This window comes from Grus americana, chromosome 28 (assembly GCF_028858705.1).
Source record: "Grus americana isolate bGruAme1 chromosome 28, bGruAme1.mat, whole genome shotgun sequence".
NCBI lineage: Eukaryota > Metazoa > Chordata > Aves > Gruiformes > Gruidae > Grus > Grus americana.
The window spans coordinates 1,054,588-1,067,094 of record NC_072879.1 but is presented as its reverse complement, the minus strand read 5'-3'; the positions used below and the strand labels follow the sequence as shown (position 1 = coordinate 1,067,094).

General features: G+C 58.4%; 1 protein-coding gene across 19 annotated transcripts in view; it reads left to right on the top strand.

Annotated features, from left to right (window-relative positions):
* Positions 1-12,143, top strand: part of TCF3 (transcription factor 3) — a 73,805-nt gene extending 61,662 nt beyond the window's left edge. For 5 of the 19 annotated variants that reach the window (XM_054805233.1, XM_054805218.1, XM_054805216.1 and 2 more), the window contains 9 exons: positions 676-734; positions 1,486-1,564; positions 2,699-2,772; positions 3,263-3,466; positions 4,810-4,933; positions 5,415-5,580; positions 6,616-6,854; positions 10,691-10,835; positions 11,619-12,143. In XM_054805233.1, coding sequence (XP_054661208.1) covers positions 676-734; positions 1,486-1,564; positions 2,699-2,772; positions 3,263-3,466; positions 4,810-4,933; positions 5,415-5,580; positions 6,616-6,854; positions 10,691-10,833 — 1,088 coding nt within the window. In that variant the 3' untranslated portion in view covers positions 10,834-10,835; positions 11,619-12,143. Of the gene's footprint in view, positions 1-675; positions 735-1,485; positions 1,565-2,698; positions 2,773-3,262; positions 3,467-4,809; positions 4,934-5,414; positions 5,581-6,615; positions 6,855-9,904; positions 10,132-10,690; positions 10,836-11,618 lie in introns of all 19 variants that reach the window. The other 14 variants (XM_054805234.1, XM_054805217.1, XM_054805232.1 and 11 more) reach the window with 9 other exon arrangements.
* The last annotated feature ends 364 nt before the right edge of the window (positions 12,144-12,507 follow it).

The following is a 12,507-nucleotide window of genomic DNA, read 5'->3' as shown; positions in this document are numbered from 1 at the left end:
AGCAGGGGGATGGGGTTCTGGCTTGGGGGTTTACACCTCGCCGGGTGGATCTGGGAGGAGACCAGGATCTGTGACATTATCTGTTGGAGGTGCGGTGACTTAAATGAGTTTGCGGGAAGGATTTGCACCTGCGTTACGGGAAGGTGGGGTACGTGTGAAGCCCTTCATCTAAATCTGGAATAGGAATGTTTGTGCTGCCTTTGGATGCCGCGTTAAACCCTCGAGTGCTTTAATCTCTAACCTTGCTGAACCTGTTACAAAACCTGTTACTGAAATGAACTCATGTTCCGCAGGAAATGAGGATTCTGACCTTAATTCTTAGAAAAACCCTTGTTTAGAGGAGGGAAAGCAAGTTCAGGATTGTAAGGGCTTAAGATGCCAAGCGAAAATGGGCTGTGCTGCAGCAGAGACGTTTGATCGCTGTTGATGGCATGGTACCTTCGGCCCAGCGTCTGTTTATAAAGATGTTCCTGCAGCCCCGTGAAAGCTGCCAGGGCGTGTGTGCCCTCGTCTGGGCTGCTCTGAGCTGGGCATCTGCTTAATTTTCAAGCAAAGCAGTAAGAGCAAGAAATTTCAGTCTCGGAGCAGGTGACCCCAGAGAAGGTCTTGTAGGGGTGCCTTGTCCTGCTGGATTTCTGGTGCCCTGGCAGTGATGTCTGTGTCCTCTCTCGGCAGGTAACAGAGGAACCACAGCTGGGAGCTCCGGAGACGCGCTCGGGAAGGCACTAGCTTCAGTAAGAGTTTCTGTGGATCCTTGACCCCGGTCCCTGTCCTGTCGCAGCACTGGACCTTCCCTCTCTAACAGGGACCCTCTAGGCAGCGGGGGAGATGGACACCTTGAGAAGTTGGGGCGAATGCTCCCCAAAAACATGGCAGCCTCTGAGGGGAGGGTTTCCCCCCCTCTGTATGCTGCTATCCTGAGTCCTGGCGTCGTGCAAAAGCACCCTTTGGCAGATGGGGGAACTGAGGCACTGACCCGTCCCTGTGAGCTGGCTCTGCGGGCCGCCCAGCCTGGTCCTGGTCTGGCAAGATGACCCTACGCAGCCCTCAGAGCAGGACTTGCCCAGTAGTCCTGGCCCTGCATGTCCTGCTTCAAACTGGAAGGCATTGGTCCCACTGGGCTGTCAGAGCCTGGGGTTGCCTCTGTCCCGTTCAGTGCAGGGAGCTTTGCTTCTGTATGGTGGTAGAGGGGTGCTCAGCACCCTGCAATAATTTCTTGGGGCTCTGACTTCCCTCAAGGTGGGACCTGAAGAACGGATGCCGTAGCTGCAGGGGTGGCGGCAGTGGGGACAGAGAGACCCCGGCGTTACTGGGGGAGCTGGGGGGGACTGGCGGGCTGGGCCATCGCACTGGCTGGGAGCTGGTGGTGGTACGGGAGGGGAGATGCCATCGGGGTCCTCGTGGCGCCTGGGCTTGGTGCTGCTGGGAAGGGGGAGCCGTCACGGGGTGGGCGCTGCTGACCGTGCCCTGCTTCTCTTGCTCCAGATTTATTCCCCAGATCACTCTAGCAATAACTTCTCGTCAAACCCCTCTACACCAGTCGGCTCCCCTCAGGGGCTTGCAGGTAGGTGAAAAATGTTGCTTTTTGTGTAAAGGGGGGCATCAGGTTTGCTTTCAGGAGGTCCAAGGCAGCGTACTTCCCACATCTACCCCAGACTCTCATTAAAGACACTTTTGGCAATCTCGCCAAATGCCATTTATTTTTAAAAGCAGGAGAGTGAAGAGGAAGGACAAGCAAACTCAGAGATACTTTTTAAATGTCTCCTGTGAAGTTGCATGTCTGTCTAATTTAATCAGTCATAGCTTTTCTCCCATTTGGAGCCCAGCAGTGCCCAGGCGTGGCAAGCGCTGCGCGTGTGAGGGCTATGGCTCTGCCTGTGCCTGGCTTCGCCCCTGCAGAGGGGTTTTGGCAGGCGGCTCTGCCGGAGGCACGAGCCCGGCCCACATGGTAGCACCACTGCATGCTTGAGTTAAAGCATCCCTGCCACCCCCTGGGACCCGCTCCTGCCGTTCAGACAGACCCTGTCCCTGAGCGTCCTGTCTCGGTGCAGCTGGGAGAATTTGTCCCTGGTTTTGTCTCCCGTGGGAGGAGCATAGTGGGAACTGGGAAGTAGGCAACTCGTTAAAACCCGTTTTCAGTGCCTGACGAAAGCCCGTCTCTGCTCCCATCCGGCGGGAGAGGTCTCGTTTCTGCCCAGCAATGTCGGCACCGGGGCTCCTCGATGCCTGGGGTGCAGAGCAACGTACAGGCGACAGCCTGCTGCTCCCCTGGGGTCAGAGGGAGCACGGTGTGTGCGCTGGCTGCCCGCTCACTGCGATGGTGTGCATTTAAACACCTCTCGAGGTCTGAAGGCCTGAGCTCCATTTCCTCCTGAGGCAGAGCAAGAGGCGAGCCCGCAGCAGGGGCTGAACAGAGATTTCCACGGGAGGCGCGTGGGATCGGACTGTGACCCCTCACAGCATCGCTGTGAGGTGGGGGGGCACCTGCTCTGAGCTGTAACGCCTCTGCGGGCACCCTGCTGCCTTGCGGAGCGGTGACGGAGCAAGGGAAGAACCTGTGCCTGTGTGCAGCGTGGCTAGCTTTGTACGCGTGGTGTGCCGTCCCTGCGCAGCACCGTGCGGGGCCGTGGTGGCCCAGCTTCCAGCCCCATCTAGCGGCAGCCGTGCCGGGTCCCAAGCTCTCCCCGTTTGTTCGCAGGCACATCCCAGTGGTCCCGAGCGAGCGGACAGGGTGCCTTATCTCCCAGCTACGAAGGGAGCCTCCACACTTTAGTAAGTGTTGCCGAAAGATCTGCCTTCGCCTTTTTCTCTTCCATTCCTTGTGTGCCTGGCGGTAAAGGGCTTTTGGGTAGAGTCCTCTCCCCCAAACGGCCGGGGCCTGAAGGAAGGTAGCTAGCTGATAGACGTTTGGTTGGAAGCAGCTGAGCAGAGTTGGGGACCTGCTTCCCTGAGCCCAGAGCCTGGCTGGCGGAGGCGCAGCCTCGCACACCCCCCCCGTTTAGGGCCCATTCACATCCCTGTGGGTCTGGCCCAGATTTCTGTCTGGTTTCTGCCTCCCTTTCCTGAGTGGTTCTGCTTGTGTGACCCCTTCTGCCTTTGAGGGATGGCGCTGGTGGGGTTGGGGGGTTATTTCTCCCCTTACCTGCCTTGTGGTAGCCGAGTGTGTGATTGCTGCCAGCCATTCTTTAGCGTAGAGAGCTGCAGCGGGCTGCTGGCTTTATAGGCGTTAATGCAAACGTATTTCTCTGTCCTGTCCTTCAAGCAAAACAAAATGGAAGACAGGTTGGACGAAGCCATCCACGTGCTGAGGAATCACGCCGTGGGCCAGACAGCTGCCATGCCGAGTAACCACGGGGACATGCACGGGCTCCTGGGCTCGGCGCCAGCCCACAGTGCCACCGTGGGCAGCCTGGGCCAGGCCTTCCCCACCTCGGTCATGTCCCTGGGGAACAGGCACCCGAGTCTGGTAAGTGTGGAAGCATTGCGGCAGCTGGCAGGGAAGTGCCGGGGACCCAGGTCGCCGAGTCCCCTGGCATTTGGTGTGAGAGTAGCTCAGCACGGTCCAGCTCGCGTCAGCTCTTGGCAGCTTTGAAGAAGTGATGCGCACAGAAGTGCAGCGGCTTGCTGTCTTCACGCACGGGGGGCTGAATCAACGCTCAGCACAGAGGTGGCTCTCAGGCACAAGGCCTGCATGCAGTTTGCTCGTGCCCCTTCTCAGGGCAGGCAGAGGTGGTGAAAGCTCTCCTTCTTTCCCTGCAACATGGGTGGAAATCCCTCAAAACGGCTTCAAGTTGTCCCCAGGGGTTGCACGGAGGAGGAGGAAAGGGATGTGGTGCAGGGCAGGACCACAGGTATAGGGAGCCAGGTATCACCAGGACTTCTCTGCCCCAAACCGTTTGGGCAGGCACCGCATCCTTCCGTGCACGTGGGGAGTGCCGATGTGTGACGGCTTGTTCAGGCTCCAAGAAGCGCGACAGGTCCCGGGTGTTCTGAGCAGGTGGATGCCGGGCTCCCGTGCTGGATCACCAGGGTCCCCCCTCATCCAGGGGCTGGTGACCACAGGAGCACGTTTTTGGCAGAGCCGATTGCCTGCTGCAGCAAACAGGAACACGTCTGCAGTCTGTCTCTCTAGAGAACCAGATGTGCTTCTCTTCCAGGCTCCCCAGACTCTGCTACTAAGCAATGAAATCGTATGTGTGTCCTCTGTTGCAAACTGCTGCCGGGTGCGGAAAGGAGAGTGTTCGCGGCCGGGCTGGCTCTGTCCTGCCGATCCTTGGCCCGCGTGGTGCCGCCTCAGGGGGGTGCGGGCTCAAAAAGGCTGCATGACCCTCGCCCTTTGCGTCCAGGCCCTTTGGAGCAAAGACCATGCTGCTGGGATTGTCCCTTGCTCTGGTGGCACTGGGGAGATGGCAGAAACCTTGGGGCTTGATTGAGACGGGGCACGTGCAACCCAGGCAGGGTGTCCTCCCCAGTGTGCCAGCCTTGCATCTAGGCAGAGAGGCTTTTCCACAGTGGGAGGAGACAAGCGTGGGTGGGGGCTTTCTACGTGGACCAGCTGACGTGCAGGGCACGGAGCTGCTTTCTGCAGTGCCCCTGCCACGGTCCCCCGAGGAGAGCTGGTGCTGGAGCAGGTTGGCTCTTCCCTCGTGCATGCCTGCGCTCTGGGTGGTGGGAGCGTGCGAGCAGGGCACACGGCTGCACCTCAGCCTGGTCTGCGGGGCCCCGCGCTGTGCTCGGGGTGACTCTGCCCATGCCCACTGGCCGTGACACTTCTCTCCCTCAAGGCTTGCTCTGCTTGTTCTGCTGTAGGTGGGAGGAGGTCACCCCGAAGACGGGTTGTCCAGCAACCCCAGCATGCTCCACAACCATGTCACACTTCCGTCACAGCCCAGCTCACTCCCTGACCTCAACAGGCAGCAAGACACGTACAGCGGTAAGGCAGCTCTGCACGCGTGCATGCTTGAGGCTCGCCTGCCACAGGGGTGATTCGGGTCACCCGTTAGGTCCAGCCCTGTGCAGCAGCAGCCTGGGGGAAGATGGGTGCTCTTGCAAGGCCAGTGCTTACTTGCAGCATCTGCAAGTTCCTACCTTGAGTCTTTTCCAGAGGTTTGACCTAGGTGTTCCTGGCCCTCCTGCCAGCTGTGGGTGCACAGAGCCCCCAGGCCCTGCTCTGCTGGGGGAGGTTGGGCTCTGACTCCAGAGGGGGCCTTGGGAGGTGGGGGGAGAGGAGCAGGGAGTGGTGGCAGGGCAGAGCTGGCACCCCTTCAGTTCCTCTTGCTGCGGACCGGCATTAGGATGGGCCCGGGATGCCTCGCGCTGGTGATGCAGCGCAGCAGCAGCAGGGCCTGGGGACCCCCCAGCCCTCCGTGCAGGTCAGGCCCCTCCAACCTCCACGTCTGGCTCTGCTTCCTCAGCAGGCTTGTCAGGGGGGCTGGGGCGAAGCAGCGTCTCCTCAGGAACCAGCGAAATAAAGAGGGAAGAGAAGGAGGACGAGGAGAACACGTCAGTGGCAGATAACTCGGAAGAGGAGAAGAAGGAGCTGAAACCCTCCCGGAACAGAACAAGGTGCTCTTTGAACAGGTCTCTCCCTTCACTTACTCTGTTACCAGGCTGGGGGCACTTGGGCTGGGGCACGGCTGTGGTGACCCACCGGGCACCGGGCTCAGCCCGGTGAGGCCGGGGGTCATCCTGCAGCACAGACCCGCCAGCCCTGCCCGCTGCGGGAGCCTTGTCCGTCCTCGTGCAGAGGCGGCACAGCCCGGGCTCCCGCTGCTTCCCCGTGGCTGGCCGCTTTGGGCCCCGCTGGGGAAGGGTCCCTGCCGCCCTGTCCTGCTGGTTCCCATCCCCGTGGCCACAGGGCTTCCTCCTGCTCGTAAAGCAGAGGGCTCGCACCTTGTCCACACGAGCTGCACCCGCCTGCGTGGTCGCTCGGGGCGTTGCTTGTGGCCGTGAACAGAAAGGACCAGGCGCTCAGCTTCCCTCGGCCAGGGGCAGGGAAGGTTTTGACCTCCTCCCTGCTTCAGGTCGTCTCCGCTGTCTGCTTCGGGCTCCTGTATCCTCTGTCACGTCCAGCCCCACGCGTGGCAGCGGATCAGGGAGTCCTTCGAGCTTGTCTGCAACCTCGCCATCGGCTCGGAGTCCTTGTCAGGGTGATTCTGCCTGGAGGGGCAGCGCCAGCCCTGCTCCTGCCAGACCGCAGCCACCTCCTGCCCTGGAGGCAGAGGGCTGCGTCTTCCCAAAGTGCCACGCTTGGGACACCGGTGGTGCCCCCCACACCTTCTCCAGGCCACTCTGCAACCTCCTGGCAACAAGCTCAGGCCTTAATTGCATTGTTGTGGTTTCTTTCTTTGTTGTTTAAAAACAAAGCAAACAAACAAACAAACAGAGGCAGAAGAAGAGCCTTTATTGCTTCTCTCCAAAGTCACCGCGTGTCCCCGTGTCTGAACGTGGGGCACCGGGCCAGCACGTCCCGGCGGGGGCACGCGGGGCACAGTGTCCCAGCTCGCAGGGCTTGGTGTCTTGGTGCCTCAACGTATGTTTCTTTTCTGTGAGTTGACCAGTGCTGAGAGTGCACGCGAGGAATGTCCCTGTCTCGTTCTTATTTTAAACCATTAGTCAAGATGAGGATGAGGAGGACGATCTTCTTCCCCCAGAGCAAAAAGCCGAGAGAGAGAGAGAAAGGAGGGTCGCCAATAATGCCCGTGAGCGCCTGCGGGTCCGTGACATCAACGAGGCCTTTAAAGAGCTCGGACGCATGTGCCAACTCCACCTAAACAGCGAAAAACCGCAGACCAAACTGCTAATCCTACACCAGGCCGTATCAGTCATACTGAACCTGGAGCAACAAGTTAGAGGTCAGTGAGGGTCCCGGAGTGGTGATATTTTACGTATCTGATCGGCACGGGGCTGTCTGTCTGTCTGTCTCCTGTGACATGTGCTGTGGTGCCTCGCACTGTCTCTCTCCCCTGTGGCCTTGGGTTCCCAAGGTGGTTGTCCTTTTTTTTTTTCTTTTTTCTTTTTTTTTTTTTCCCTTTTTTGCATCCCTGCTGTTCTCTCTTTTGTTGCCCACTGCCACTGCATGTGCTGCATGCCGGTCCCCGAGGGGGCACCTGCGCCATCCTCGCTTTCGTGCAGCCAGGTGTTTTGCTCAGCTGCTTGGCCAGCAAATAAACCCAGAAAAGCAAATCTCCCAGAGGGGGCCCAGATCTGACGTCTCTCCGAGGGCTGCTCCAAGCACAGAGCCCACCTCTGCCCACGGCCGCAGCAGCACTGAGCAATGCCCCGTCCTCCCTGCCCGCCCGGCACAGGGCTCTGCGTTCCTGTCCCTGCACCCCTGAGTTTGCAGGTGCCCGGCAAACCCCTGGGGATCGCTGGAGCTGTGCGAGGGGCAGCGGGATGGAGACGCTGAGCCCAGGGTTGGGCAGCCCTCGCTGCCTGTACAAACTGGTCTCCAACGCGAGCTGGGAGCGCTGTGTATCCCTAGCAGAGCCTGGAGCTGCAGGCAGGCACACACAGGCTCTCGCCCTTGCTGAGGCACGCTCGATCCTTTCCCACACGCGCGTGCGCCTGGCTCGGCCACCCGTGCTTGCCCCACAGTGCTGTGTCCCGGTGGGAGGGGAAGCGGAGGGCTTGCCTTCCCGCTCCGGAGGACTTTGCTGCTTTGTTTCTGCGCCCCGCAGTGCATGCTCCCGCTCCCCGGCCCCAGTGCGCAGGGTGCTGCGGCAGGTTAACCCCCTTTCTCTCTGCAGAGGCTGTTGTAACACGCATCGGTGGTTTGTGCCTGGCTGTGCTCTTCTCTGCTGGCCTCTGCTGTTGCATTGATGTTGGAGTCCTTTGTGCCTCTCTTCAGTTTGTAATTTTTTGCCTTTCATAACATGTATATTTTTTCCTGTCTCTTTTTTAATTTCCCCTTCCTTTTTATTTTTTATTTCAAGTTTTTATTTTTTGGTTCTGTTCTTTCCGATCTCCTACAGACAGTCCCCAGCCGTGACCTCTCGGTGGTCCCACTCTCTACCTTGTACTTGCTGCTTGCGGATCGAGGCAGGAGCTGAGGGGCGGCGGGGGGCAGGGGCTAGGCAGAGTTGGCACCGTGTTCATTTTGGTCTCCCACGCTTGTCCCTTTTTAAACCCTTCTCGGACGCAGCCGGGAAAGCGAGCTGAGCCCCGTGTGCTGCTGTCAGCAGGCGTTAGCGCAGGCAGCTAGGGTGTCCCTTACCTGGCGGGTTTGGCCTTCAGGCTGCTTTGCAAGAGAGAAGCCGACCCCCACGTCCCCTCCTGCAGGGCTGCCGTGGGAGTGGGGCCACCGGGTCCCCGCGTGCCCAGCCGGGGCTGCCGGGATCCTCCTGCCACCGTCGGCAGCTAATGGGGCAGGAAGGGAAAGGAGAAGTTTGGGGGTGTTGCGGGGGGCCAGGCAAGCAGGTCAGCGCTCCCTTTGAGCGGGGCACGAGGCAGCCGGGGCATCGCACGTCCTTATAACCCAGAGGACCCCGCATGGCCGTGCAAACTGCCAGCAGCACTTGCCGGTGGTGGGGAGATGGCTCCATCCTGCCTGGCCGTGGCGTGCAAGGCACTGCTGGAGCTGCGTGCGAGCCACCAGCCAGAAACCGCGGCTGCCAGCCTGCGTTCAGAGGAATGAGCCGAGTTCCTGCCGCGGGTGGGCTTGGGCGCCAGGCAGGCTGGTGGCTCCGCTCCCCCTGGCCATCCTGGGTGTGCTGGAGAGAAGGTGGCGGTGCTGGCTGGGGCACCGAGGCAGTGAGGAGGGGACATGGACAGGGACAAGGCAGCAAGGAGAGGATGCAGACAGGGACAGTGGGCAACCCTCTGTCCCACACAGGCAAACGCTTGCCTGGAGAGCCCTTGCTCCCCCTCCACACGGTCGGGCACTTTCTGGAGCTTCTCCAGACCTCCCAGCGCACCCAGGAAGACTCTGACTCTGCGGCCCCTCTTCAGTGGAGTCTTATCGCTGCGAGGCTCCCCTGGAGCCAAAGGCCACAGTCTGTCCAGTGCCAGGTCTCACCCAAGGACCCTCCTCAGATAGGTGTCTTCCCTGCAAGAATTTTTGCTCTGGGGGAGAAGGTCGTCTGTGCAGTAAATTGGGTTTGGAGGGGTCGGGCTGCGGGCGAGGCCACAGTTTAAGATGCTGCCAGCACGACTCTGCCTTCCCTCCCCGTCCCTGCCTGTTTCGGGCACCCTGGGGTGCTGCCAGCGGTGGAGGCTCTCCCAAAGCTCATGACCGTGCCTGGAAAAGAAAATCACGCCTTCTGGAGTGATTTTGACTGTGTTGAAAGACCTGGATTCAGTGTCTGCTTTGGAGACTGACCCTCAGCAGCAGCCGGGGGCACTTGGCTCCCGGCCCTGGTACTGCCCCCCACCCGTAAGAGGGTGCTGGGCCGGGCTGCCACGTGCTGCTGCGGCACGGCTTCCCGAAACGCCTTCACTGGGAGGATTTTGCTGCAGATGGGATTTTTGAAGGAAATCTTACAAAGAGGGATTTGCTTTCTGCCAAAAAGTCTTTCCTTGGGGGATGAACCCGATGTTTTTGGCTGAGACTCCCCCTGAACTTTCAGTTTTCAGCCGAAAACAAACAGGAAGGCAAAATTTTGCGGAGGGGAGAAGGTGTCGGTGTTGATCCTGCATCCACTGCCCGCCCTCGCCCCCGGCAGCACCCTCCAGCCCCGTGGGAGCCCGACCCCGTGCTGGCAGCACCTTCGCGTGGTTTGCAGAGGCGACGCGCAGCCCAAAATAGCCCAGGCTGCTCCAGGAAGCGCCCGAGACGAATTGGCTTTGCAAAGTGAGGCTGTTTGAGCCGTTTCCAGTGGACACCAGAAGCACTACCAGCACGGCAACATGTAGCCCCCCCTTGGTACCGCCCCCCTGACTAATCCCTGTGGTGCTATGAACCCAGCAGTACAGACGAGGCCTTGTCACTGGAGGACAAAGATCTGAGGGACCGGGAGAGGAGAATGGCCAATAACGCCAGGGAAAGGGTGCGTGTGCGGGACATTAACGAGGCCTTTAAAGAACTGGGACGCATGTGTCAGATGCACTTAAAAACGGACAAAGCACAGACCAAACTGATCATCCTACAGCAAGCGGTGCAGGTCATTCTGGGCCTGGAGCAGCAAGTACGAGGTATGGTAACAGCTGGCAGGTGCATTTCGGGGCTTTTCTCTCCCCCCACACCTCTGCGTGCGCGTGCATCTCTGTTGCGACTCCCGCTTTTGGTGCGAGGTTGTGCGTTTGCATCACCAGCGGCACCCTCGGGTGCGCCGCGCGGCAGGCTGAGCTTTCCAAAGCCCTGGCCCAGTCTGTCTCCCCTCACGCTTAATGGGAATTTGGCACCTGGATCCCATTAAGCAGCTTTGGAAAACTCAGTCCTCAACTCTGAGAGCTGGCTGAGGCACTTGGGGTTTTCTGTAAGCGAGCACATGTTTAAATTGGCATGGTGTTTCAGCCGGGCACGGGGTTTTGCTCTAGCAGGGGTCCGGCTGAGTTACTGCAGCCGCTGCAAGGAGCTGCAGGCGGAGAGCAGCTTGCACTGAGGTCGTTTCCTCGCATGGTCCCGTGTGTCTGTCCTGGGACTCTGTCCTCGCCCTCTCTCTCTTTTGGATGCTGCTGCCGTGCGCGATGGATGCTGTTGCCCAAACTGAGGTTGCTTCCCTCCCTCCCTCCCTTGCTGTTTTTGGCATAGAGCGCAATCTGAACCCTAAAGCAGCCTGCTTGAAGCGTCGGGAAGAGGAGAAAGTGTCCGGAGTAGTAGGAGATCCCCAGATGACACTTTCAGCTTCACATCCTGGTCTAGGAGATGGTCACAATCCTGTTGGACACATGTAAAGGTATCGTCCCCCGCCTCGTGATCCCAGCACCCCACTGCAGGTCCAACCCGCCGCACGCTGCTCTGCTTTGGCAGCTCAGCCCCACTCGCTTCTTAATTTACCTGAAGTACGTGACCTGCACGTGCATGTCGTTTGCTCGTCTGTGGACACCCGAAGCCTCTGCCCTGCAGGAGTAGCCGGGACAGAGGGTTTTGGTGCTCTCACCACCCTGAGCGAGCTCAGCTCTGCTCTGCACCTCCCAGCCCACAACTCCTTTGCCCGGCAGCCCTACAGGAGGGAATGGGCAGGTCCCAGAAGTGCTGAGAAAGACACAGAATGTGAAATTCCCCCAGTGAGACCGTGGCAGGTGCAGGCTCTGCGGGGCTGTCCCCGGTTTTAAGGGAGCCCCGTGCTTGGCCAGGAGTAGCTCTGAGCCCGATGGCCCGAGTGGAGCGGGGACGTCGGTGGGGGATTGACCTTGTCAGCGAGGCTCCCTGCTGGAATGCCTCGGCCCGTAGCACCCGCGTGCCATGGAGGGGCTGTGGTCCCCCGACGTCCCCTGCGCTGGTGGGTGCCTGCGGCTGCCCTGAAAAAAGAAAAAAAGGAGAAAATGAAAAAGAATAAAAAAGGCAAAGCTGGTGCCCCAGCAGAATAGCGAGTTCATGTCTCAGCTCTGCTGCGGCCACGTCGAGCCCTCAGGGCTGACTTCTCCTGCGGAGACAAGGTTTTGGCGGGGGGGGGGGGCAGAGTTTTATTCTCATTTGGTTTTCTCTCACTTCAGGCTTTTGGTTTTTTTATTTGTAGATCTTTTTGTTCCTCTGGATAGAGAGATCTGTAGGAAGAAAACCCTCGGTGTGACCTGCAACCTTCTCGAACCATAAACTTTAGTACTGCTAATACTGACACACATGGATGGATCCTGGCATGACGTAAGGGGTGGAAAAAACACTTTGTCAAAAACAAAACAAAAACAAAAAAATTGCCTTAAGTATAAAGTGCGGAACAGTCAATACATATCACTCAGTTAGGAGGGGGTGGCGTGTTCTCTTGGCTTGTTCACAAGCAGCCAGCAGCAAAATTGTGCCTAAGCCTGATATTTCTTTTTTAAAAAAAAAGAACATTAGTTATGAGATTTTTTATGTAGAACAAATAGCAATGCCTTTTGGTTTTTTTAGCTTCTTTTGCATATGTTTTGTAAGCAACGAAAAGAATTTTTTTTTGTATAAAAAAAATGTCTTGTACCCCACGCTTTTCTGCTGCTGTTTCTATAGTTAACGTTGCATCTTTAGGATCAACCAGAATATTAAAATTGTATTAAGAGAGACTGGATATAAAGAGAGGAATTCTCAGATTCGGCTCTGAAAGCCACTAAAAGCGAATGTAGCCACAGCGAGGGGATGTTCTTCCTTGCCTGGCTTGTACCTTCCATTATAAAAAAAACAAACAAACTCATGTGCTGAATTCACCATCTCTTTGCTTTGGCCACTTCTGATTTGGGAAAAGGAAGTTAAACAGCAAAGCAAGTTGCAGCAGTATCCCTCAGCGGTGCTCTCACTCCTCCTGGGAGGTGACCGAGGTCCATCAAGGGTCTCTGCAAGATTTGCTTTATTCCTGGAGGATCCCGGAGGACGCAGTCCCACCTGGGAGAGGAGGTGCCCCACGGCTGTCCCGGAGCATCGTGATGGGGAGGACA